General features: G+C 39.6%; 1 protein-coding gene and 1 long non-coding RNA gene across 3 annotated transcripts in view; one reads left to right on the top strand and one right to left on the bottom strand.

Moving 5' to 3' along the window:
• Window positions 1-2,399: 2,399 nt before the first annotated feature.
• The window catches only part of LOC137183548 (neuronal acetylcholine receptor subunit alpha-7), a 54,428-nt gene continuing 30,674 nt past the window's right edge, over window positions 2,400-26,153 (top strand). The window contains exons 1-4 of one of the 2 annotated variants that reach the window (XM_067590696.1): window positions 2,400-2,503; window positions 6,705-6,844; window positions 15,833-15,877; window positions 24,536-24,645. In XM_067590696.1, coding sequence (XP_067446797.1) covers window positions 2,449-2,503; window positions 6,705-6,844; window positions 15,833-15,877; window positions 24,536-24,645 — 350 coding nt within the window. In that variant the 5' untranslated portion in view covers window positions 2,400-2,448. Of the gene's footprint in view, window positions 2,504-6,704; window positions 6,845-14,053; window positions 14,176-15,832; window positions 15,878-24,535; window positions 24,646-26,153 lie in introns of those variants that run through there. The other variant, XM_067590697.1, reaches the window with a different exon arrangement.
• LOC137183549 (uncharacterized) lies at window positions 12,419-24,640 on the bottom strand. The gene is made up of 4 exons (XR_010928487.1): window positions 24,554-24,640; window positions 15,540-15,615; window positions 13,632-13,697; window positions 12,419-13,491 (listed from the first exon to the last, which is right to left on the bottom strand). It is a non-coding gene; the product is annotated as an uncharacterized lncRNA (long non-coding RNA).

The raw sequence follows: 26,153 nt of genomic DNA, 5'->3' as shown, positions 1-26,153 counted from the left end.
CACTGAATTATATTTTACTTCTTAAGACAATGAAATCTGGAAATACCCTGAAAAATGGGGTTTTTAATTATACAATGTGAATACCTGCAAATGAATTATACGTCATGCACGGATCTTCTAGATCACTGCAACCAACTCTAAAAAAAAAAGAAAAAAAAAGTCATAACGTCTCATCCTGACTCTCTGCGGACTGACTGTACCGAGGAAACATGCTAGAAGGATTTAAAAACAAGCTTTAAAAGATCTCTCCATTTAAATATTAAACACAGAAATTTGTGAGAATGTTGCTTTAACATATTTCCCAGCATGTAAAACATTTACTGAAGCAAACAGCTTCCCTGGAGACTCTTAGATTTACATGTCAGAGATGTGTTTGGGTTCGCTGGACACAGTATTTGTGCTTTGTGTCATCACACTTGAACAACTTGTGTCTCTTTTAGCCCCAGTAGGTCTTCATGTCTCCGGTTCTTATTGATCTGATGGCGATGATGCAGTCAGCAGTGAAGTGTAAATGGCATCTGAAGGTGTTTTAACACTTGGATTGACTGAGGAGGGTTTTTTTTTTTTCCTGACCTCAGGCTGTTTGAGGTTGAGAGTTTTGTCTGTTGAAGTGTGAAAACTCGGGTCTGTCTGCACGAACACTATTCACAAAGATTCTCAGCAGGTTTAAAGAAAACCTACAATGACAACCCCAGTGATTTTATACGAAGGCTTTCACACTGAGAGGAAAATACCTTTAAAGGTTGAATACTGAATTCAAGGAATATTTACGTCCACCGAAGAGGATACAGTCTGTTTTTAGCCCTGATGTTTGATTGTGTGTTTATTAGTTAAAACCCAGTAAGCATTGATTTGATGATTTGCAGATGTCTGGATATCTGGGTTAAAACTGGGCTGAATTTGATTGAAACATTACAAAATGTCTAATTCTATGGATTACATATAATTTTTTGTTTAAACAGCATTTCAGTGACTTTATTTCAATTTAAAGCAGGTCTTCAAACACTGAAAAGTAGTAACTTAAGCTGAAACAACAGTTAAAAGTCAGAAATATTCAAATTCTACTAAAACAATGATCATTCATGATGTGCCTTCATTTAAAACAATAGAGATGTCGTAGACCAAAGGATTTAACCAACACTTCAACAGAGGTTCAGTTAAAGTCACCAGTCCAACAAAGCTAATAAGCTACGACAGCTTCCTCCATAGGTCAAAGTTCATCAAACCAACCAGCATTTGTCGGTTTGTGGGGTTTATCAGAGACTACCTCCAGACTTTGGGGGTGGAGAGGATGGAACGGCCTGCCAGCAGTCCTGACCTCAACCCCATTGAGCACTTGTGGGATCAGCTTGGGGCGTGCAACAAATGCTGGTTGAAGAATGGGATGCCATCCCACAGCAGTGTGTGACCAGACTGGTGACCAGCATGGAGAGGAGGTGCCAGGCTGTTGTGGCTGTGTATGGTTCTTCCACACGCTACTGAGCCTCCTGTTTGTTAAATGAATCAATTGTTAAATTGCCAAAATGTCTTGTTTCTTCAAACTTCAATCATCCAATCCACCAAACACCAAACAAGAGTCAACGGCAGAATAAGCTGTTTGGCATTGGCAGAGAAGATTTGGCAAATTTTTCATGGGCGCAACCCACATACATGCATGTTCCTAACAAATGTGGCACCATTTAAAAAGGGAAATAAACAGGCTTTCCAACGGTATAAGATTTATTGCCAAGAAGCATTGTTACAACAAAGAAATAATCTACCAAACACAAATTTCCTGACTTTTTGTGCTAAGCTTATATATTTTGTATATAAAGTTCTAGTTCGTACAAATGTGTTCCAACTACGTCTAAAGATAAAAAATGTTTTTAACTGGACCAATAAGGAACAGCTGAATTTTTTATGCAAATCAAGGATGTCTTTTGTCTGGATGTCTGCCTCATTCAACCAAATGATTGTCACTGTGTTGTATTTTGATGCAAATACAGTTTCAGACTCAAACTTTCTAAACATTTATGATTATTAGAGTAATAAATTCAGAGAGGGCTGTGCAGCCTTGGCAGACGTTCGCTTTAAAGCTCTCCAGTGAATTTAAAAAAATGAGACACGTTCAGTTGTCGGGCAGCTTCAGTAGAAAAATCTGTTATCTGTGTTTTAAATCCTTTCAATCAAAAACATCAGATTAATCATCAGATGATCCAGAGGACACACACCCTCCCACCTCTCTCCTCCTCCTCCTCCTCAGTGTCTCCAGCTGCCCAATCTTCTCCTTTGGATGTTTTTTGGGGGGAGGAGCATCCCCTTCTCCCCCCCCCCCCCTCGGAGCAAATCCTCCACTGATCCTTCCTCCTCCTCCTCCTCCTCCTCCTCCTCTCTCTCTCTCTCTGTGGTGTTATCCGCCGGTTCAGGAGGAACTCCAGTCAGTTTTACATCTCACGGCTGCTGCTGAGGATGGACGCTCGGATCTTCACCCTGCACGTCCTGACGCTCTGCTGCCTCATTCACGGTAAGCTTGAAATACACACACACACACACACACACACACACACACACACACACACACACACTCGCACCTCTGCCTGTTCGCCCGTGAAATCAGTCCAGTGGTTAAATTAGTTTTATTTCTCTGATTCTCTGACTGAGCAGCAAACAGAATGAATCAGATATTTCACTGAGATAATCAACATCTCATGTGGCTGTTTATAAAAAAATCATTAAAATACACCAAAATCAATTAAAGAAAAGGACAAAAGACTAAAGTAAACTGTGAAAAGGTAAATTATTATTATTAAAGGAACATTATTTCCACCCAAAAGACCTGAATAAAAGTCACAAGATGCAGATGTTGATGGAGATAAATTTCTGAGTGTCTCTAATATATATCGCAGCAGGTGGATGACATATTGAACATTTGTGCAACATAATTTAATCCAACACAACAACACAAACTCTGGCCTGTGAGGGACAAAGAACTTTACAGACTGAAGTTCAGTTCCACATATAAATTCTCAGCAGGTCAAAGTCATTTAGAATCAAAAGTCTAAAATCACCACGTTTGAAAATGCCAAAGCTGCATTTATCATTCCTTTTTCTTTGAAAAGCTGCATTTCTAAAGATGAAAAGGTTTCTGTTTGACTGATGACGTGATTCCCTGAATGTCTCAGATCTGCTGAATGACATGGACAAAAAAAACAGGAACACCTGCACAATACAGCACAAAGTGAACGTTCAAAAACGACTTCGGAGTTGAATCGACAGCTCTCGGACACATCGTGGATGATTCAGATGAAGATGTAAGAGGAAAGAGGCGTTTTTAAATCACTGTGTGTTCTGTCTCATGTTAGACAGGTAACATGTTTGGAGAAAAAAGACACAAAGGATTAAAGATGAAGACAGTACTTCATTTAAGAAGCTAAAGACAATTTTAAACTGCAATAATTTCCAAAATGACCACCAGCACACTTATTAGAGGACCTGAATAAAGAGACTGAGACCAGAATGACTCGTTGAAAACATCGATTGACTCAGTATTTCTAGAGAGAAGTTGAAGCTTTTTGAATGAGAGTCAGTTGGAGCATCTAGCGGCCGTCGTACTTTAAGGTACTTCAGCCTCAAGCTGCGGGAGCTGCTGCTTGTTTTGTAATTTTATAAGCTTATTATTGTATTTCATGTCAAATCTGTTAATCTGAAAAGTAACTAAAGCTGTCAAAGAAACATAGTGGAGTAGAAAGTATAAAGAAGCATCAAATGGAAATACTCCAGTAAAGTACAAGTACCTTAATATTTGTATTTAAGTACTTGAGTAAATGCACTTAGTTACTTTCCATCACAGACTTTAATAACCAGATGATGATGAAGAAGAAGCACACAACACAACTTTGAACACAAGAACTGACTTTAATATTAAACTCTGAAATACTGAAGCTTAAAGTCAGCCGTGTTATCACCTCTGCTAAGACTCCGACAAACAGACACTTCACACAAGAGTCTAAACTGAGGTCTTTTTCATCAGCTTTGTCTCTTTAAACTACCGACTGTATCTCTAGTTTAAGGATTAAACTCAAGTTTTGAACATTTATTTCCCCCAAAAGAAGTACAGCAAGTACGGCTGAGCACAGCAGCTCAGAGCTGCCACACTTAGTAGAAATTATACCGAGCGACAAACACATCACAACACATGTTCACCCTAAAATAAAGTAAGACCTGATCAGTTCATTCAAATGTTTATGCAGCGTCACTGCTGTTTTTATGAGATACAGATACAGTCTAATATTTTCAACACCTTTCTCTTTATAACCAGTATTTATTCTCGATATAACGAGAAAATGTTAAATCTCGTCTTAGTGTGTAAAGTGTCTCGTTACAACCAAGTGGTAGCTACCGGACCTTGAGGCTGAAGTACCTTAAAGTGCCGCCGACGGCCGTTAGATGCTCCAACTGACTCATTCAAAAAGCCTCAACTTCTCTCTAGAAACACTGAGTCAATCATTGTTTTCAATGAGTCATTCTGGTCTCAGTCTCTTCATTCAGGTCCTCTAATAAGTGTGCTGGTGGTCAATTTGGAAATCATTTCTCCTTTAATAAGATTTGAAGAGCAAGTAAAGTGACAGTGGCAGTAACAAGCAGTGCTGAGGATCCAGAGAGCCTGAAGATAGAAACTCCTCTTTGGTCTTTCGATTTTAACCATGTGATAGTCTATTGTTGGGGTATAAAGTGTCTCTTATGATATTTTGGTATCTCAGCATCACCGTCCTGGTGCAGGAGTCCTGCAGGGACGGAGGAGGTCCCGTACCAGGCGGTGATGCTGCCTGTCGGGACTCTCTCCACAAGCCGAGGAGTAGAAGGTCTTCATGATGGAGGATGAGACCTTGAATTTCCGCAGCTCTCAGAGGAAGTAAAGTCTCTGTCTGGATTTTTTGAGTGTTTGCTGGGTGTGAAGAGTCCAGACGAGGATGTGTATGCTGAGGTATCTGAAGCTGAACCTCTTTAGAGGGGTGTATCTACTGAGGTCCACCACCATCTCCTTCATCTTGGTGATGTTCAGGGTCAGGTTGTTGGATTGTGCTCTCCAGTGAATCCACTCAGACTTGAACAGCTAAATAGGTTTTAAAATAGAGAACATAAGAGAACATGATGACATTTTTAACTGAACTCTTGTTCACCAGCTGCCAAATATCACACTTTCTGTAAAACGCCCTGTCATGTCTGAAGCTGTAAAAGTCATTACTGAGTGAGAGAAAGCTTGATGAGGGCAGAGATGTTCTGTATTGTACGTCTGAAAAAGGGTTTTACCGGACAGAATGTGAGACAGAGACAGAGAGTAACAGGATTAAAGAAGCTGACCTGCTCTCCCACAGCATCCATTTACATGTGTGGCTTTGATCCAGAAAGATTCAATGAGAGCCACAATCAAAGAGGATTCACTCCCCAGATCACTGACAGTACAAACAACGGTATGTGCTCTCTGAGAGGTTATGTTTTCACAGATACAAGCTTCATGAATACCACTCGCAGAGAGCCTATCGCTGATCCGCAGCTACACAGGAATATATATGAGGCTGATTTGTATACATCTGAAAGTCCTTGAGCTTTAGGATTACAGTCTTGCTGTGCTGAGGAGGTGTTTGTTCAGTCTCCTCTTGAAGGCATGAACACTAGTTGATGTGATGTCTCCCACAACAGCATTGCCGGGGGTGGGGTGGGGGGCGGAGGGTGTGTGGGGGGGCTGTTCCATGTTGTTACAGCAGAGTGGAGAAAGCTCCTGTCAAAGCATGTGGTGTTAGTCCCCGGTGTGACAAGGCTTCGCTTGGTGGTAAACTCTACGTGGTTCAACCTGGGACATGAGCTGAGGTTTGTGAGGGAAGGAAATTTAAAGGGTAATTACACATAAAATCATTGAAGTGAACAGGGTCTATGTTGGTATAATACAGGTGAATGTTCCAACAGTACACATATTGTGTGTAAAAACTGCTTTTCCTGCTCAGAATCAGCCTGTTTGTGCCTCCTTGGATTTGAAAACTCAGTTCAGCCGGATCCTCTAATTGTGATGTAAAAAGGCAAGACTCCGAGGTTGCTGCCGCCAAGTATAAATATCACAACGCTGATGACTGTAGCCTCAGTTTGTGCCTCTAACACAGAGCTGCCGGTAGCGTTAATAAGCCTGATAGAAGACGGCAGAGAACCGCGGTTATGTACAAATAACCCAAATATTTCTGTGGCAGTAAACGCAACACATGGGATAAATAACTGTGCTGTATTCAGAGCTTTACAAGATATTTAACAATGATAAACAGCAGGGTTGCGGCTACGTCCTGACTCTCCCCTACAGACACACTCACACCGGAGAGCTTCTTGTAGCAGAGCCGCTCCCTCAGCTACAATACAGAAACTTTTACAAAAGGGTCATGAATGTGCTTCTAGTGACAGTCAAAGCTCCTGCGGACACGGAGAGTCTGATAGCAGCTGCTCATGGCTGGTTAGCTCTACATCTATTCATGCTACACTGAGCGGTGGTCAGTTTGTGACCCCTGACCTCCTGCGTCACACACTACGTAGCCACCAGGCCAGCAAGCAGATTTTGGGATTTTCCAACAAATATACAACCAGTAAATCCTGAAAGGACACATTTATATTGTTTGCGTCCTGAGTTGAAGCCTGGATTTAAAGCTGCTGTTATGTGTGTGTGTGTGTGATGTTTGTGTCTTCAGGCTCTCTGCAGGGTGTTTATCAGCGGCGTCTCTACAAGGAGCTGATGAGGAACTACAACCCGCTGGAGCGACCGGTCAGCAACGACTCCCACAGCCTGACTGTCCACTTCAGCTTCAGCCTGCTGCAGATCATGGACGTGGTGAGAACACACACACACACACACACACACACACACACACACACACACACAACAACTGATCTATATAAAGACTATATGCATGAATGAATGAATGAATCTTTAGTTTTGTGTCATAACATTAAACTGATCCCTTCTACATGGGATAACATATAATATTACAACATATAAATAACCTCCAGCGACTGACATTCACGTTCCAAACAGAAACAAATCATTGCTGCATGTAATATCGGAAAAACAGGCTTTACACAAAACAAACAAACAAACAATATTAATGCTACCTATGTAAAGCTTTTTTTTCTAATGACCAGCTGTTTTCCAAATACTCACATAAAGCAAAAACGTCACAAAGTGTTTTCATAATTTCAACATCTTCCATACAGAACTAATCATTTTTAGTTTTCTGTCATTATAATAAAAAGGTCAATAAAAAACAAAATGTATTTCATTTTCTACATCATTTAACTAACATAAGATGATCCTGTTCTTTAATACCAACATATCATCCTGTTTCTACATGTAATGGTTTAGATATCACCTCTCAGTCGGGCGTACAGAGATCTTTTCCTTTTAGTCAGATTAAATTTCGCATAATTTTCAGTACTAAACTAATTTTGGATTAAAACATGTTATAAATTTTGTCTTATTCCAAATCTCGTTGACCCATTTTTCTATAAACTGATATATATTTATATATTTATCAAGATAAAAACCAAGATATTTATATGAGTTTATGTACTTTAAACGCTTATCACCAAATATAAATGGGAACTTACTTTAAGGGTCGTGTTGAGGGCCTGAAAGTGTTTCATCTAATTTTGATTTGATGAGGCAAATAATCTGAAGTGGCTCCCTGCCGGCACTTTGATGCCTTCTGGAGCAAACCGGAAACAAGTTTGAATAAAATCTCAAACCACGATTTACTTAAAAAAAAAAAAAAAAAACAGAAACAAGATTTGGAGAAGTTACTAAAGAGCCATATTTTTACTGATAGAAAGAGTTCTAGCAGCAGATTAAAGGTTCACAGGTTCAGGTTTTAAATGACTGTGTGGACACACTGTGGATTTTGGTCTCCATCACTTACACTGAAATCACATTTGAAGGATCTTTTAATCACCAGTATGAACAGGAGGAATGATTACAGCAAGACTAGAAAAAGTGTGAACATGTCCTTTAGTGACCATAGTTTTAGAATATCATGTTATACGGGTGAAATGTTTGTGTGTCCACATACTTTTGGCCATGCGGTGAATTGAAGTGAAGCACAAATGTGAAACAAACTGCTCAGTTCAGATCAGATCGTTACTCTAATCAGCCCCAGCAGGGGTCACACTCATCACCGACTTCAGTGATGAACTTTCCCATCATGTAGTCAGAAGATGTTGTACACACACGCACACACACGCACACACACACACACACGCACCTGCACGCACACACAAACTGTGATGACGGATCAATTAAATGAACTCAACTCGTTAATTTATGACTCACACACAACTTACATCTGCTGTAACAAACACTCACTCTGCCTCTTGACAGGTACTAACAGCAGGAGACCACTTTCATCTATACAATCACAGCATGAGACCGCACGCACACACACACACACACACACACACACACACACACACTTACAAAGCCACTGTTACAGATGTCAGAGTTGTAGCTGCAACATGTCACCATCAATGAGTTTCTTGTTTGGTCTCTCGTCCACAGCGCTGACGAGAGACTGACTACACACTGTTTATACTGTGTGTGCGCACGCTTGTGTGTGTGTGTGTGTGTGTGTGTGTGTGTGTGTGTGTGTGTACCTGACTGATTTAACACACATACCCACACAGAAACGCTGATGTGCTCGAGTCTTGGCGTGGGCACTGACTCACTGCAGGCAATCAAAGCTGCTCGACTCGTCTCATTTGCACTGCCACCGCATGTGACAACACACACACACACACACACACACACACACACACACACACTCACACACACACACACACACACTGTTAGACCCAGCTGATAGCAGCTGCTGGTCGGATATCAAACTTTTAATACTTCATGAATCTAAACTGAATTACGTCTGTAAATATAAACTCTCAGATATTGAAAGTCAACAGCGAATACTTGGTCAAGTTCACTCCTACGGACTCAGAAGCTGGTACAGCGACGGCTGCTATTCATTGTGAATGAGACCTGGTTTTACAGCCCAGCATCCTGCTGAGCGAGAGAGGTTCAAAAATAGCTCAGCTGTGCTACAGGAGAAAGTTGAGAAAGGCTCAATCAAGTGAAATAACTTGAAACAAAATGGAGGAAAATCTGATCACCACGGTCTCTGGTTTCTCTACGATGTGTATTTAACGAGCTACCGGGACTGTTAAAAGAAGGATGATGTGTGGAAACAGGTGTCCAGTCGGCGCTTCATATGTAAATGACACAGAGATTCATGAGAGACTGAATACTTTGCATCCAAATGTGTGAAAGAGCCACAAGTCTGCAGGTGCATGAAGTGACATACCTATCAGATTACTTGAAAACTGAGAAGGATGGAGAAAAGTTCTATTAAACGAGTAAGTACTCTGAGAAGAGATTAGTTAAGGAGTTTTGGTAACTCGTTCAGCCAGTGAGGGAGCACACAGGAGAAGAGTTGGGATTGAGATTTCCTGCCTCACAGTGACGGTTGGACTAGTCGTCATTCGTAGGGAACAAGAAGGCTCATAAAACCTGAATGAGGGACTTCAGATGTTCGTGGTGCATCAGACCATGTCTACACTGAGTCGGCTACATTCATAAATACATCTTTTTCTCTCCGTTTTGGCCTCCAGCCAGACTAAAACATCATTTCTCTCCCATGAAAACAGCTTTTCTAAATCAGCCTCCAGTGTAAATGTGAAAACACCAGCTGGGTGTTGTAGTGTGTTCGGGGAAAAAATGGAGCTTTGTAGAAACGCTGTCATATCGCTGACAAAACAGATGGTGGCAGTAGCGCGGCGTTTCATTGGAAGAGGAAGAAGAAGAAACACAATGACGACAACGATTGCGGACGGCTTCATGCGATTGTTGTTTTCTTTATTGTCTGCTTTGAGGTAAACGTAGGTATCTACCACCTTCCTCTGCTCAAACTGTTGTAATCTTCTTACAATAAACTAAATGTCAGGAAGCTGCCATGGAAATGGAAATAGTATACAGTTTCTTCTTCGCTGGTTTTCTGCAGCTGACTTGCTGGTCAAAGCCGAGCCGCCGTTTTCACATTTACACACTCTGGAGGACATTTTGGAAAAACTCTGTTTTCGAGGGAGAAAAACACAGTTTTAGTCTGAACGGAGAGAAAAAGATATGAATTTAGCCGGTTTAGTGTGGACATAGTCTCAGTCAAATAAGACCTGAACCTTCTGAGTAGAAGTGAACAGTAATTCTTAAAGGGACATACAGTCAAACTACAAAAAGACAAGTCAGGGACAGCAGATTTCAGATGTGGAACAACAATTCAACCCTATTGGATAATAGATATAGGGACAGAAAAACAAGAAGACACCATATATCATGAATTGGAGGACAAATTTGCTCTTCATTGAGGCCAAAAGGTTCAACTGTGTTTCTGCCTCCAACCCAGTGTAATGCAGGTGAATGGAAGTTAGTTTTTTTTATGATGACAGTGTTGAAGGATTACAGTGACCTATCATAGGACAAATACTTGTTACTGTTAAGTGACAGCGAGGTCTTTGGATGTGTGACTGGAGGTACGAGGGAGCGCTTTCTAGTCCTACAGTGTTTATTAAACTTCTTATAAAGTAGCCTAATTATCAGACTGAATTGACTTAATTATTCCAAAAGCTGTGTTTCCATCCAAACGTAGCGTTAATTTAAGTCAAGCCAATTTTATTTATATAGTGCCAAATCATAACAGAAGTTATCTCAGGGCACTTTTCACATAGAGCGGGTCCAGACGGCACTCTTTTTAATTTACAGAGACCAAACATTCCCCCTCATGAGTAAACACTCGACGACAGCAGGAAGGAAAAACTCCTCTTTTAACAGGAAGAAACCTCGAGCAGAACCGGGATATGGGTGGGCCGCCATCTGCCTGGACCGCTTGGGAGAGAGAGAGAGAGAGAGTTTTTGTGTACTATCTAAATATTTGGTCAATTTGTGCTTGTTTTTGTACTTTTGATTCTTTGGCAACGTTGTTCTTGTAACTTTCATGCCAATAAAGCCTTTGAATTGAATTGAGAGAGAAGGAAAGAGAGAGCATAGCACAATGCAAGTTCCACATTGAGATGTATAATCATAATAATAATAATAATGATATAATTGTAGCAGTGGGCGTTGAGGCAGTAAGTGGCTCGCAATCATAGATCCAGATTCTGCAGCTCTGGAGGCAGAAATACCTGCAGAAAGCAACACGAAGAGACGAGAAAGCACAAAACTACGGGAAAGAGAAGGTGCCGAGTTAGTAACATGAATTAATGAGACATGAATGTGTACAGACGGAGAGGGAGGAGGAGGAGAGAGGAGCTCAGTGCATCGTGGGAAGTCGCACAGCAGTCTAGGCCTATAGCAGCATCACTAGGGGCTGGTCCAAGGCGAACCTGGCTGGACCTGACTATAAGCTTTATCAAAAAGGAAAGTTTTAACCCTACTCTTAAATGTAGAGAGGGTGTCTGCCCCCCGGACCGAATCTGGAAGATGGTTCCACAGGAGAGGATTCTAATTTCAATGCGCGTCCTGTGTAGTATAGTGTCACTGCTTTCTCAGTCTCATCATAGTCAATTTATCAGTTGATCAATTGTGAAAAGACTTAATCTTTCCGGCCCTGCAGGGAGCACTGGGCTTCATCTATTTTCCAGTTTCATCATTCACAGTGTTATTCATTCCCCAGCCTCATATTTCATTACTTATTAATAATATCAGATAACGACACAGATTCAGATTCAGCAGAGCACCGAAGCAGCTTCTTTTCTCTCCTGCAGTTTTTCTTCAGACTCTTAGATGTCGGAGAAATCTGATCTCTTGACTGTTCTGAATATTTTATTTTCTGATCTCAGGTGACTCTCTGTCCTTTAGATACATATAGTACATACAGAATCCTACAACTCCCTGCATTATACTCAAATGCAGTTGGGTTTATGTAAGTCTGCATCAGTCTAGTAGCTCCAGGCTTTGTTAAAGGGGGGTTGAGTTTTTACAGATGCTCAGGAGAGCTTCCTCCAAACTTCATTTAATGCTCAACTCAAATTAACTTCCACATATTAAAGTATCAAAACTAAGCAGGTAACATGAACAATATAGACATTTTATGAGAAAAGCTTATAAAACATGTTGAATATAAACTCTGAAACTGAAGATAAAAATACTTGTCACCACTGAGCATGTGCGGGAACACGGTTCTGTTCACAGAGCTTTGCTAGCTTGTTGTGCTACATATCAAAACCTCTTGACTTTGTACTACAGTCTAAATTTCTCAAAGAACTTCTGTACAAAGTCAAGTGGTTGTAATATGTCACACAACAATCTCTGTAAACAAAACTGAGTTCCCGCACATGCTCAGTGGTGTTTCTGTTTGTCTCTGTACCTTACACAGAACTACTCTCCAGAGACTGGAAATGCGATCGCTGTTATTAGTCTTTGTAGACGTTACTAAACAAACTAATGTGACCAAACTCTTCATAAAGAAGGAACATGTCACCCAGTGCAGCGGTGTGGCTCATTGACATATTTCTAATAGTTTTTGGACAACAACGGAGGAATAAGATATATCAGATTCTGGATACAAACACAATACTTGTTAGTAGATCAGTTCATTGTTAGTTTGGCTCCAAACATGAGAAGTAGATATTTGGTTGTTCTGAGTAGTGAGAAAGGAGGAGAGCACATTTCATACACAACAGCAATTCATAGTGTTTTACATAATGCTTCAAAAACAAACAAACAAAAAAAACCACGAAAATATTAAAATGCAAACGATTAGAAAACCTTTTAAAAGAAATTAAAAAGTTAAGAACAGAGACATAAACACAGGATGAGTAACAGACTAGAAATACAGTTACAGAGCAGTAAACAGATGTAAGAAAGGAAATAAAAGTACAGTAGAGAAACCAGTCAGTCAAAGACAACAGCTGAGTTTTACTTCACCCTGTTTTATTCTGGCGACCAAGCTGGACAACGTTATAGTTGAGGTTTGCTTTGCTTTAGGCATAAAAAACACTTTAGAAAAAGATTGTGTGAGTTAAAGTTACTACTTCCTTAAGGTGAAGAGACCTTCTCTGGCGTGGTGACAATAATAATGATTGGTTAAGGTTCGCGGATGATTGTAGTTACATTTTTTAAAAAACTCTCCCAACTCGTGGTTGTAAATGTGTAACTTGCAGTTGGAAAGGAAGAGCGGTCTCCTGTGGCAAACATTACTGTTGATAGAGGCGCCTGATTAGTAAACGCTCCCATGGGTAGCTCTGGAGTGCGTGGTCAAACAACATATGGTCGTTTTAATCTGGAGGGCTTGTTGTGAGTTTTATATCCAGGCGAGTAGGTTTTCTTTCTGGCTGGCCGCCCCGATCTCCCAGGTGAGGGTGAGTGTGAGGTTAAGGTTGAAAAGAGCTCCACTCTGTTTCCTCCCTTCAAACGCTGCTGCTGCTGCTGCTGCTCTGTTCTTCCTCCAGCCACGGAAAAAAAAAGCTTCATTTTCAGGCTCCTGCTGCCTTCAAGACATTGATGAAACATCTCTGCATACTTTAAACACTTGTGCTGCAAAATTATTAATTGCATCATTTATGTATTTTAGTCAGGTACATACTTTATCACAGTGTGAGAGCATCTTAAATCAGCACAGGTTTCCATCATGGTCCAGAGCAGAGAGCTGCTGCAACAAAAAACACACAAACATCATCAATCCAAAATACAGTGAAGATGAGAAACCAAACAGTCTAAACTCAGATAAATGAAGTATTGACTCTACAAGAGCTTCAACATTTCCATTTCATGAACTGTCCTGCTGCACATCTGTCCTCTTTATAGCTGATTCACTCGTTATTCTTCATTTTGTGACACTGATCAACAATAAAAGACCCTTTAATATCAAATTAAAAATCAACGTGTACAAAGTGATTTTAATAAGTATTCAGTCCCTGTTAATAGGACGCATCCCCTAAATCATTACTGGTGCAGACAGTTGGTTTTAGAAGTCACATGATTAGTTAAATGGAGATCAGCTGTGTGGTGATTGAAAAGCAGCTTCAACAACCCTGTCTGCTAGAAATGACCTTCATATGTGTCTGAACTGTTTTCCCAGTTATGTTGCGTTGACAAATGTAATCGCTGCCTTGATAATGTTCACACAGGTTAAGTTTTTTTGAATGAATGAACATTTATATTTCAATCAGGAGAGACTCAGTTTTACGTAGTGAATGGTGTTTATTGAACAGCATGATAATGAATGTAAAAGTCTTTTTGGCGATTAGACTCCATCGTGATGTGGCCTAATATGGAGGGGGGGCGATGAACGCATGAATAGGATAACCCCTAACCCCCCGATGGAGTCTAGATACTGGTGGCGGTGATGGAGAGAGGCGTGGATCGAGGTAGTGTGGTATCGGCTCCTGGAGACTTGGGGCCTCGCTGGAACGTGAGGTTGGGCGGACGAATGATGATCCGGGATGGAGAGGCGAGGATGCGGAGGTGGACGTGATTATTGCCTGAAATGACAGCTGACAGTTAGGCCGTGATTGGCTGTTTAGGGATCGTGGAAGGAATCCGATTTGTTAACTAGAAGTGAAGCGACTAACAGCTGATGTGAAAGCAGGAGGAGCTGCCTGAATTTACACTAAGCTTCATATCACACTGAAGTCAGAGGGCGGTCAGGTCGGGGTGGATGAGGGACGTACAACATGCAGGAGACCCGAGTTCACATCCTGAGTCTTGCATGTGTTCACGTTTAGGCAACAAAAGCACTTTGGTTAGTGGAAGATGGTGCCTTAAATGTTCATTAACTGCAGACTTTTCTCTGTATTAAACCATGAACACCTTTATCATTCCTGTAGTTTATTCTAGCGGATATTTTGCTGCAAGATCAGATATTTCAGTGGGAAAAAAACAACCAAGCAAAACAATAATTAACAATATTTTCACTTGCATCTCCAGCAAAACATTTTTGCTGCTGCAACTTTTATATGAACATAATTTCTAAGAGACAGGGTCGCTGCAGCTGTCCTGTACTTGGACCAAAGGACTAATAAATGATGAACTGCATAGCGACAGATGTTATTTCCTTTCTTTAGTATCTGCAGAGTGTTACCCTTAACTGGTAGTGACCGGCCCAACACACTAACTGTACAGGATCAAGAGGAGAGCGAGGGAATGCAAATGAACTTCATACAAAAATAATTTCCACCAGTAGCCCAGCTGGCCACTGTTTTTAGCAAGGGGAGGTAGTGGTGCATTTTTAGGAGACTATTTCAGTGGATGCATGTTTTTGGACATTAATGGAGCTCTATAACACATACAGTACCAGTCAAAAGTTTGGACACACTTCCTCTTTTAAGGGAATGGAAAGGTGTGTCCAAATTTTTGACTGGTACTGTAGGAATAAGATATATGAGGCTTTCTATGCACTCACTATACTTGTTAGTAGCTCAGTTCATTTCAGAGCTAACTGAAGGTCAGTCGTTTATTAAACCATTGTAACGTTTACCTTTAACGTCCTTACCTTGAAAAGAATCTGCCCCCTCTTGCAGCTTGTTTACATCCCCCCATCCTTGAATCCTCTCTGTACGCCCGACTACCTGAGAATGAATTAACAGGCCGGACATTCATCAAACTGACGTTATTCATATTCATATCCCCTCCGCTGGCACGCCACCATGTTTAAGATTAATTCAAATGGATGAAAGAGACAGTAGAGAGTGGACAGACTTTCAGCCGTGATTGCAGTGACTCAGAGGATCGCTGGTTCATCTGCATACAGAGCAGACACTGATTGTTCTGTTCTTCTGTTTGTAGGATGAGAAGAACCAGGTGCTGACCACCAACATCTGGCTACAGCTGGTGAGTGTTGTCCTTCATCAGTGGACTTCTTTACTCCCCCATAAAAATATTTCTCTCCTTGATTCACATTTCTGTTTTCAGAAGTAGAAGATTCTTTGTCTTAGCTTTTTTTTTCTTACCTATTGACCTGTTATCTGAGCTAAAAGTATTTTATCTGCAAACCACGTCAGGAACATCTTGAACAGGTTGCCTTCCCCAAAAGCATTGTTTTCCAATATTGTCAGAGGTTTCAGGAGAAGAACTAGAAGAACTTTGTGTTCCTAAAACTGTTATTTACAGTGTTGGAAGAAGTATTCAGATCCTTTACTTAAATAAAAGTACAAATACAGTAATGTAAAAATACTCCATTACAAGTAAAAGTCCTGCATGAAAAATCCTTCTACAGTAAAAGTACATAAGTATTATGAGCTTGATGTAGTTAAAGTATTGCAGTAAAAGTAGTGGTTTGGTCCCTCTGACTGATATATTATTATATATGACATCATTAGATTATTAATAGTGAAGCATCAGTGTTAGAGCAGCATGTTACTGTTGTAGCTGCTGGAGGTGGAGCTAGTTTACACTACTTTATATACAGTTAGCTAGTTTAGTCCAGTGGTTCCCAACCTAGGGGTCGGGCCCCTCCAAAGGGTCAGCAGATAAATCTGAGGGGTCGTGAGATGATTAATGGGAGAGGAAAGAAGAAAAAACAAAGTTCTGATACACAAATCTGTTTTCAGTTTTTGGACTTTTTCTCTAATCTTTGATTTTTGCTGAAATATTGGATCATTTGAACATTTATTGAAATGAAAGCATGTGAGAAGTTTAGAGGGAAAAATCACTATTTGGTGGAGCTGTTAACAACTCATAGACATGTGAAATGTGACCCCGACTACACACTGCTTTTTGTAAGACGTCAAAAGCCAAAAAGGTTGGAAACCACTGGTTTCATCTTTAACAATGTGTTGTATTTTAAAAGCTTGTTATATTATCCATTGTGTCAAATCTTCATCTGAAAAGTAACTAAAGCTGTCAAATAAATGTAGTGGAGTAGAAAGTACAATATTTCCCTCTGAAATGTAGTGGACTAGAAGTATAAAGTAGCATCAACTACAAATTTTCAAGTAAAGTACCTCAAAATTGTACTTAATTAAATGTACTTAGTTACTTTCCCCCACTGAATGTTTGTTGTAATGGAAGAAATACCCAAGTTGTAGCAGCCTGAAGACCCGAACAATCAGCACATTTCTGTGATACAACCTTTGCAGCCTCTCTGCTGTCACGCTGCTCTCCTGGACCACAGTTACATCACAGAAAATTCAACCTGAGCTGCCCCTATTGGTTACAGATGGGTCTATTTGTGCCGGGCAAGCCGCTGGGGACGGTGTCTAAACAGACTCTCGGGGGTGGGGGGGGGACCAAGTAAACATTGATAATGAATGGAAGCCTGCAGCCACATCATCCCATCCTTCCTTCAGCTCCCAGAGAGACTCTGGAGGAATCGTACAACTCCAGCTCTGGTATTTGACCCAAATAAGTTTGCTGTGATGGAGAAAAACTCGATCAGAGCGCCAACTACTCTCTCTCTGTTTCCACAAATACTTCATCTACTGTTCAGTTTGCTGTCAGGGTTGAAAACCTGACACATCCTGCACTTTCATGCTTTACACCTTTCTGACATCGACTCCTGCTGCTGCGTCTCTTTTTCTCTTGAACTTCATCTCACTCCTTTTTTTTCTGCCTTTTGTCGGCCAGAACCGACTCTGGTGTGAATGTCAGAGCTGATGGTGAGCGTAGGAATTCATTAGGAGAGCTTCTTAAACCCATTTCATGCAGCTGTCCAAATTTAATTAGGTTTCATATCAGGTCCTGCGGAATGTGTGTTTGTAAAGTGGTGATGCACTAATCCGGACTAATCTGCTCCTCTCGGATGGAAAGGTTGGTTCCTCCCCGGAGACTCGGCATTTCCTCTCCGCAGCATCATCCTCCCAGGACCAACTAGTCTTTTAGCTTAATTTAATTTGGCGTTGGCATCTCTCCTCCTCCTCCTCCTCCTCCTCCTCCTCCTCCTCCGCTGCTGCTGCTGGAGTCTTTGTGTTTTTTGGTGGAGGGGATGAATGTCTGTAAGCGAGAGGAAACATTTCTGCGCAGGGAGCTGTGTGGGTTTTTTTAATGTCAGAGTCTTTCTGCGGCTTTTGGAAGTTTTTTTCTTCTGGCTAACTAGAAAACTTTGACTCGCTCGGCGGATAAAAACAGACTCGGTATCGACATTTTGGAGCAGATTTCTCCCCTCAGGGTCTCATGATGAGCTTGTTTTTACAGTGTTTCAATGATTTTATTGAGTATTCCTTTTATTCTCAAGCTGTTAGAAGCCAGACACTTATCACAAAACACAGAACACGTATATGTTAATACTTAAAATGCACAATTATCAAATGAGACAGAGGACCAGTGGAAGAAAAAGCAAAGGAAGGACATATTTTAATAGTTAATAAAAGACTTAACGAGGTCGTCTGTAGAACAGTGTCATGACTTCCTGAATGATGAACAAACCACTATAAACATTCTTTGAGCTACATGCTACAACATGCTCACAACAACCATGCTAATATGCTAATGTTTAGCAGGTATAATGTTCACTATGTTCACTGTCTTAGTTTAGTGTGTTATTCTAATATGTGCTACTTGGCACTAAAATACGTCTGAGGCTGATCAGAGTATCATTAGTTTAGCAGCTATTTGGTCATAAACCAGAATATTTTGCCCTGATAACAGCGCTAAATGAAAAGTCGGGAAAGTTATCACAATCCATCCTGAGAAGTTCAATGCAAACCTTCTAATAGTTGTTAAGATATGTCAGTCTGGACTGAACAGCTTTACTTTCCCAGAGCCAAAAAATTAGATTATCAAGAAGAAAACATCACGGGAAAACAAGTCATCCCAATTAAACAACAAAATCTGTGGTTGGTCCATGAAATCCACACATAGAAGTGTTTTCTGATCTGACGCCTGATCAGCAGGACGACGTCTGTCTGTGCCTCCGACATCACTGTTGGAAAATAAATATGTTTTATATGATACTAAGGATGATGGTTTGGGTTAAAATGACTTCTTCCTTAAGTTTAGAAGACCTTTGTCATCATGGTTGCAATAATAACCATGTGGTTAAGTTAGGGGATGATGTGGTTTTAAAAAAAAACAGTGTTGACTTGTGGTTGGAAACAGGAAGTGAATAGTGATGTTTTGTTGATTCATCCGTCCACCTCCTCCCTACGTGGACTTTGTCACTCTATAATAACGTCGCCTGATTTCCTCCTTTGCTCCCGTCATAATTACAACAGCTGCTTGACTTGAACGTAAATAAATGCTGCTGAACCTGTGGTTTTTCATGGGAGGACATTCTCCCAAAACATGGTCAAACATGGTCAAAGTTCTAAAACTTGAGGTGAACATGTGTAAAAACACTCCCTGTAAGACAAAACCCAGGTTTCACATTTCATTTCCAATTTTTTTTTTTTAACTTTCCTGAAGAGAAAACATCAGCTCATCGTCACACGTCCATAAACATCTGTCCGTTCTGTAATCTTTGTTGCTGAGGTTGTTCACATTGTCTACTCTCATATTTCGGGTCTGATTCTGAGCTGAACTGAGGGGCTGCATGAAGGGCCAGTATAAGATCAATAAGGAATATAAATAAGGGATGTAAGTCGTGCAAAGACACTTCAGTAGAGCCCCAGAATAAAAAATATGGACCTAGAAATGTGCAGAATATGTCCCCTTTAAATTAGGATGTATTGGTACCAAAGCTCTAAATGAACAGGATGTGTTAGTCATACTGGTCGCAGCGGCTTCTGTTTGACATTTATTGTGCGCTCGTTAGACCCATTTATGTAAAATTATACACTTTTATATCACTGTACTCTATGAAATCACTGAGTGGTCAGAACCTAAAGACGACTGTCGCGAGCTCTGCAGTCACCTTGCAGTATGACGCTCAGAAACGGACACCTATGGCTCCTAGTGAGCGTCTAATAAAACGAAATCCTCGGTATGGTGTTGGTTTCTTGTTATTGTGTCTCTTTGGGGCCGACTGTGGATCTTTACACGTTTAATCTTTTCCAAAAGGAAGAATTAAAGTGAGCTCACAAACCCAAAAATAACCATTAAATCTGTCAGGGTGCAGCACCAGTATCACACCAAACATGAACGTACGACTGACTAAACCCCAAATATATGAAATGTTTTATCTAAATATGCTGCAATCCTACCAGTTAATGCAGCACCGGGACGTCTTGACTTTAAGATTTTGTTTGTACATTTTTCCTCCTTATTGAATCCTTTTGTAACTGTAAGTAAAATATGTTTTTCTTTCTTTTCTATCTTTTATAACGTGCAGGTTTCTTTTGGTCTCGTCCTGTTCTGACTCTTTGAGCCTTTGAACCTTTTCTCGACATGAGAGAAGACAACGCAGACATCCTCACCTGCGCATTAAAAATACATGTAAATACTGGATATGAAACAGTTTCTCATCTTGCTTTTTGATGTTCTTTGAGGTCTCGGCAGTTTCATCAGCTCGTATGGTTAACTCTGGATGTCTGTGTATTTGTGCATTGATGCAATTTAATGACAAAATAAGTCATTTGATTAGTTGTGGCCCTGAAATCAATAATAATAAATAAAAATAATATTAAACTTACAAAACAAAAGCACCAAAAAAAGAGTGAGACTGAGAACATTCAGGTAATTTCACAGGAAATGCTGGTGTTTAGATGTAATGTAAAGTTACATTTAAATGTCTGATAATTACGTGGTAATAACTGGTAATTAGAGAACACGAGACGCTGTTGTTTCCTGAATTGATGAGCACATTTTCATGCACACAGATACTCTGATTACTGATCAATAGCACCACAGTCATCAGCAGTTGCAGTTAAATTGTGTCGTTTCTCAGGGTATCTGCAGGTCTTGAAGATTTTAATTAAAATCTTAAAAATTCTTTAATTTAATTTACAAAGTTCTTGAATATTTGCTGACAGTAATGTTATTAGTACATAGTGTGTTTGCGGCTTTCGGGAGACGTTCTACATCTATAAGCTACAAGTGAGACGGTGGTTTGTGCTGCAGGAAGATGTTTAATCCTTTTTTTTTTTTTGTGGTGTTTCATTCAGCAGCATCAGACCTGCGGCGAACACTGTCACTACTGCAGCTACAGTAGCAGGAAGCTCATTCATTATTTAAACCATTTTAAGATAATTAAATACATAATCTTTCTGCCACTTATCTGGGTCCAAGTCATGTTAATTTATTAATTAGATGACGAGGAATTCTTGTGAAATAAGTACTGGCAAAAATGTGGTGTCATATACATTAAAGGATAAGTGCAAGTGTGTCTTAAACCAGCAGTCAGGTGTCTATATGAACAGTGAAAGAGGTTTTCCTCGCTGTAATCATTCCTCCTGTTCATACTGGATATTAAAAGATCCTTCAAATGTGCTTTCAATGGAAGTGATGGAGGCTGAAATCCACAGTGTGTCCACACAGTCATTTAAAAATTGATGTGAAGCTTATATGAAGCTTCAGCAGTCTGAGTTAGACATATCAAGTGGATATCTGACACATTTACAGTCTTTTTAGCATCAAATTCCCTCTTTGTGTTTCCCTGTTGAGCTGTGGTGGATGTATAGTAACAAAAAGAGGGACTTTGGCACTAAAAAGACTGTAACGTTGAAAGATATCTACTTAATTTACATTGTAAGTGCATTATGAAGGGATCTTTTAATGGTCAGTATGAACAGGAGGAATGATTACAGCAAGAAAAACATTGTGAACACGTCCTTTAATAAACAATTGTCGGCCTTTTTGCCTCCACTGGTTTTCGGTCATTGTTTGACCGTGTTTGACCAGGTATTAAATAAGATTCTGTGTTTGATTAAAAAAGTCTTCAAAAGTCTAACACTGCAGAAAAAACCCTGCTCTTCATAAATGCAACATCCGGTTTACTGCAACTTCTTAACTTTGACATCCAAAGTTGCTTTAATGTGACACTTTCAGTGGAAGTGAAGATATTGCTTTAATTTGGTGAAAACCGACTTTTTTAGTCTGCATGTAAACAGACTCACTGCTTCATGGTGAGAAAGAGGAAAGTGACACCACCATGGTGCAATTTAAAAACTCAATTTTTGCCACTTCATTTTGACTTATTTTTTAAAATATTTTGTACATTTTTGGGGGCTTGAAAGATCAAATACATTTTTGAGAACATTTCTTTGAAGTTTGTACTCCAGAAGTCATCCCACTCTTAGTTTTGGCTTTTTTGGACACAAACTTTAGAGTCTTGTCTTGTTATTTATTTATTTATCTGGCATCTCTGCAGCCTCTGCAACAGCTTTCAACAGATTCCTCTGGGAGAAACATTTCAGCTCAGTGACAGGAAGTAAACAAGACAGAGAACGATGTATGTGACCTTCAGCCAACGTGGCCTCAAACCATCAACACAGACCAGAGCATAGAGAGGCTCTGAAATGTAATGAGGCCCGAGCCGGCCAGAAGAGCTGTGTATGCAAATCAGACATCAACACAGTGCTGATGTTTCTTGGCAACACTCAGTGTCTCTACTGCTTCCTAAAAAAACAAACTGAGCTAACAAAGGCAAGTTACGTTAGAATCATCAGTGTTATCTGGAGTTCACCAAATGAAAAACGGAGGTCAAACACAGACGAGCTGCTGCTTATCAGCTGCTTTCAGACGTGAGATACTCAAGTCATCGCTTCTGGAACATTTTTACTGTCCTCGCATTGTTTATGGAGATCTCATTTCTGTCTTTATCATTTCTTTGTGTATGTTTCCCTAAATATAAGCCATATTGTACAGAAGACAATCCTGATATGAGGCCTTATTTCAAACGCCCTGAGAAATGACACCTTTCGGCAGTGGTGGAAGAATTATCGAGGTCTTTTACTTAAGTAAAAGCAGCAATACCACAGCATAAAATGCTCCATTACATGTAAAAGGCCTGCATTTAGATATTAGTTAAGTAAATGTATAAAAGTATTAGTTGCAAAATGTACTTAAAGTATTGAAAATAGAAGTACTCATTATGCAAAATGTACATGTTTTACATGTGTGTGTCTGCTGCCCAGTGTATAAACATAGCACAAAAAGTAAGGAAATTTGTGTTTGGTAGATTATTTCTTTGTTGTAACAATGCTTCTTGGCAATAGATCTTATACCGTTGGAAAGCCTGTTTATTTCCCTTTTTAAATGGAGCCACATTTGTAAGTAACATGCATGTATGTGGGTTGCGCCCATGAAAAGTTTGCCAAATCTTCTCTGCCAATGCCAAACAGCTTATTCTGCCGTTGACTCTTGTTTGGTGTTTGGTGGATTGGATGATTGGAGTTTGAAGAAACAAGACATATTGGCAATTTAACAATTTATTCATTTAACAAACAGGAGCCTCAGTAGCGTGTGGAAGAACCATCCAACCAACCAAGAAGCATTGTTACAACAAAGAAATAAACATAAATTTCCTTACTTTTTGTGCTAAGTTTATGATAAATATAACTCAGTGTTATATTTATTATGGTAAGAAAAAAAGAAGTTGACATGCTCCAAAATATAGTAACTCAGAGTTATATTTATTATGTACAGTATATATACAGATATAGTCTATAGTGCCTGTAAAAAGTATTCAACATTTTTGGAATTTGTCATGTTTTATTGTCTTAAAACATTGATTCAAAGAGGATTTAATGTGGATTTTTTTTCACTGATCAACAGAAAAAGACCCTTTAATGTAAAGATGAAAACAAATCTCTACAAAGTGACCTATATTAATTATAAATATAAAAAATATAGAATACATCATCTGTTTTACATGTAAAACATTGATATAAAAATGATTAGTAAGTATAATGTTGAAATAAATGTAGTGGAGCACAAAATAAAATGTTTCCTTCTGAAAACGTAGAAGTATAAAGTAGCATAAAATGGAAATACTCAAATAAAGTAAAAGTACCTCAAAACTATACTGAAGTTCAGTAAATGTACTTACTTACTTTCCACTGCTGCCTTTAGGATGTGATGGGAATAAGATCTGAGTGAGAAAATCTGCCTTAAGTCAATAAATGAGGGAAATTGTAGGAAGATTTTAATCAATCATCACTTAATTATTTTCAATAGTTTGATTGATGAAGCTTTGACAATATATTAAGTGGATATTATGTTTTTTGTACATTTGTCAGACCTTTTTAGTTGTTGGACTTTTGCTTAATTTTCCATACAGCTGTGACAACAGCACACTTGTTTGTCTCTACATGGATGTAACTTCCATCGTTTAGAAAATCCACTGCAACAGAATTAAATGTTTTAGTAATTCAGTAACTAGTTTTTGTTATTAGCATGCACAGAAAAACACAAGTTGTGGCTGTGATGTTTTCAATAAGTTTCATTTTAACTGGTAACAGTCAAGAGCAAATGGCATTTTCAAAACCGTGTTTTTAGGTGGACGAGAAGTCAAAGAAGAAAATGTTTTGTCTTTTAAAAAAATGAACTCTGTGGATGCAGCCTCAGTATATCCAACAGTTGTGTGTGTGTGTGTGTGTGTGTGTGTGTGTGTATGTGTGTGTGTGTGTGTGTGTGTGTGTGTGTGTGTATGTGTGTGTGTGTGTGTGTGTGTAGTACTGGACAGATTTCTACTTGCAGTGGAACATGTCGGATTATCCAGGTGTGACCAACGTCAGATTCCCCGACAGCCAGATCTGGAGGCCGGACATCCTGCTGTACAACAGGTACACGACCTCCCTGCTACAGACAAACAAACTGTGTTTTTGCCTCTGAATTTTGCAAAAATTTAAGTAAACAAACTACACTCACACAGTCCTGATGAAGCAGATCAGGAGATGTTGTGTTCCAGACTTTAACTTTGATTTAAAAAGCCACTGTAGCTACAGAGATATCGTCTTTTTTCTTCCACACATTCTTCTTCCTTGTCAAAACCTGGCACCTACGTTTCCCACATTGCAACTTGACTCCATTCACTCAACTGTACAGATTATGCTGAGAGACACTCAACAAATACTATGACTTGCAAGGAGAGGATCTCGTTAGCGACCCGGGTAGCCAAGCTAGCATTTCTGCTAGCGAGCTAATCTACTAGCATGTTTACTCCCGACTGAACACTGTGCGAGCCGATACGTTATCTTAAAGACCATGCTAACTGTGGATTTGCTGATGTTGATCTGATGAGTTTTTAATTAAAAACATTACAAGGGACACATTTTAGTAGGAATTTATTGTTAAAAATTAAGTTTGTTTTTCCTAAACTGGCAGTGAACTGTGTCCTCTTTAATATCTGATATTTATCTGAACAGACACGGTGGAAGTCTTTTGCTGAGCGACAGATTCAATTTGAGGGAAAATTCTGTTAATAGAACAATGATACAGAAACTGAAAGTAATACTGAAGGATCCTTAGGTGCGCTTTTCAAAATCTGATAAATTTGACGTCATGTTTGCATTAATATTCACAATATTTTGGATGGAGGTTGGCTACTACAAATGTTTAGTTTGTTTCTTATCATTTAAACATTTGTAAATGTTTTGCATTGTTCCAATCACAGTTTGTCCAAACTAAACAGGTTTATTAACCAACTTTACTGCAGATTTGCTGTAGTTTTACACATTTTCCAGCGACAGTTGTTTTGTTCTTCTTCACTTTTTACCTCGTGTTACATCTAGACAAGCTAACAAGGCTATCGAAAACTAGCCTACTAACGCCTTTGACTGTCTCCGTCGGTCATGTGATCCTCTCCTTGAAGGTCGTTGTTGTCCGTCGAGAGTCTCCCATGTTATGCTAGTAGCGGCTAATGTAGCCTGGAGCTCCTTTGCCTCCAGCAGAGATGAGAAGCAGGCTACAGGAGGTTTTGGTAACCTCACGTCTTTTAGGATTTTTTTTTCCAATTTCAAACTTGTAGTCTTGAAGCAGACATCACTTGAGGCAATTTATCAGATTTCACACAGCTCTCCCTGGAGACACAGAAGGCTTCATACTACTTAATACACATATAACTAGAAACACGTGCTGAAGTGGAAAATAGGTGATGTAATTATTATTATATATGATAATCTGAAAATGCCACCGATAACCATTATTATTTGAAGTCACTTGTTTTGCCGTAATTCATTGAATATTCATGCCTGTAAAGTTTTCTTCAGTCTCAAGCTGAGGTTCAGAGAAACTACAATCCTCAAATGCTGGGTTTTCTTCTTTAAAGGACAAGTTCACGATTTTTTAAGTG

This window comes from Thunnus thynnus, chromosome 5, assembly GCF_963924715.1.
Source record: "Thunnus thynnus chromosome 5, fThuThy2.1, whole genome shotgun sequence".
In the NCBI taxonomy this organism is placed as follows: Eukaryota; Metazoa; Chordata; class Actinopteri; order Scombriformes; family Scombridae; genus Thunnus; species Thunnus thynnus.
The sequence above is the reverse complement of the archived record's forward strand: the minus strand, read 5'-3'. Positions and strand labels throughout refer to the sequence as shown.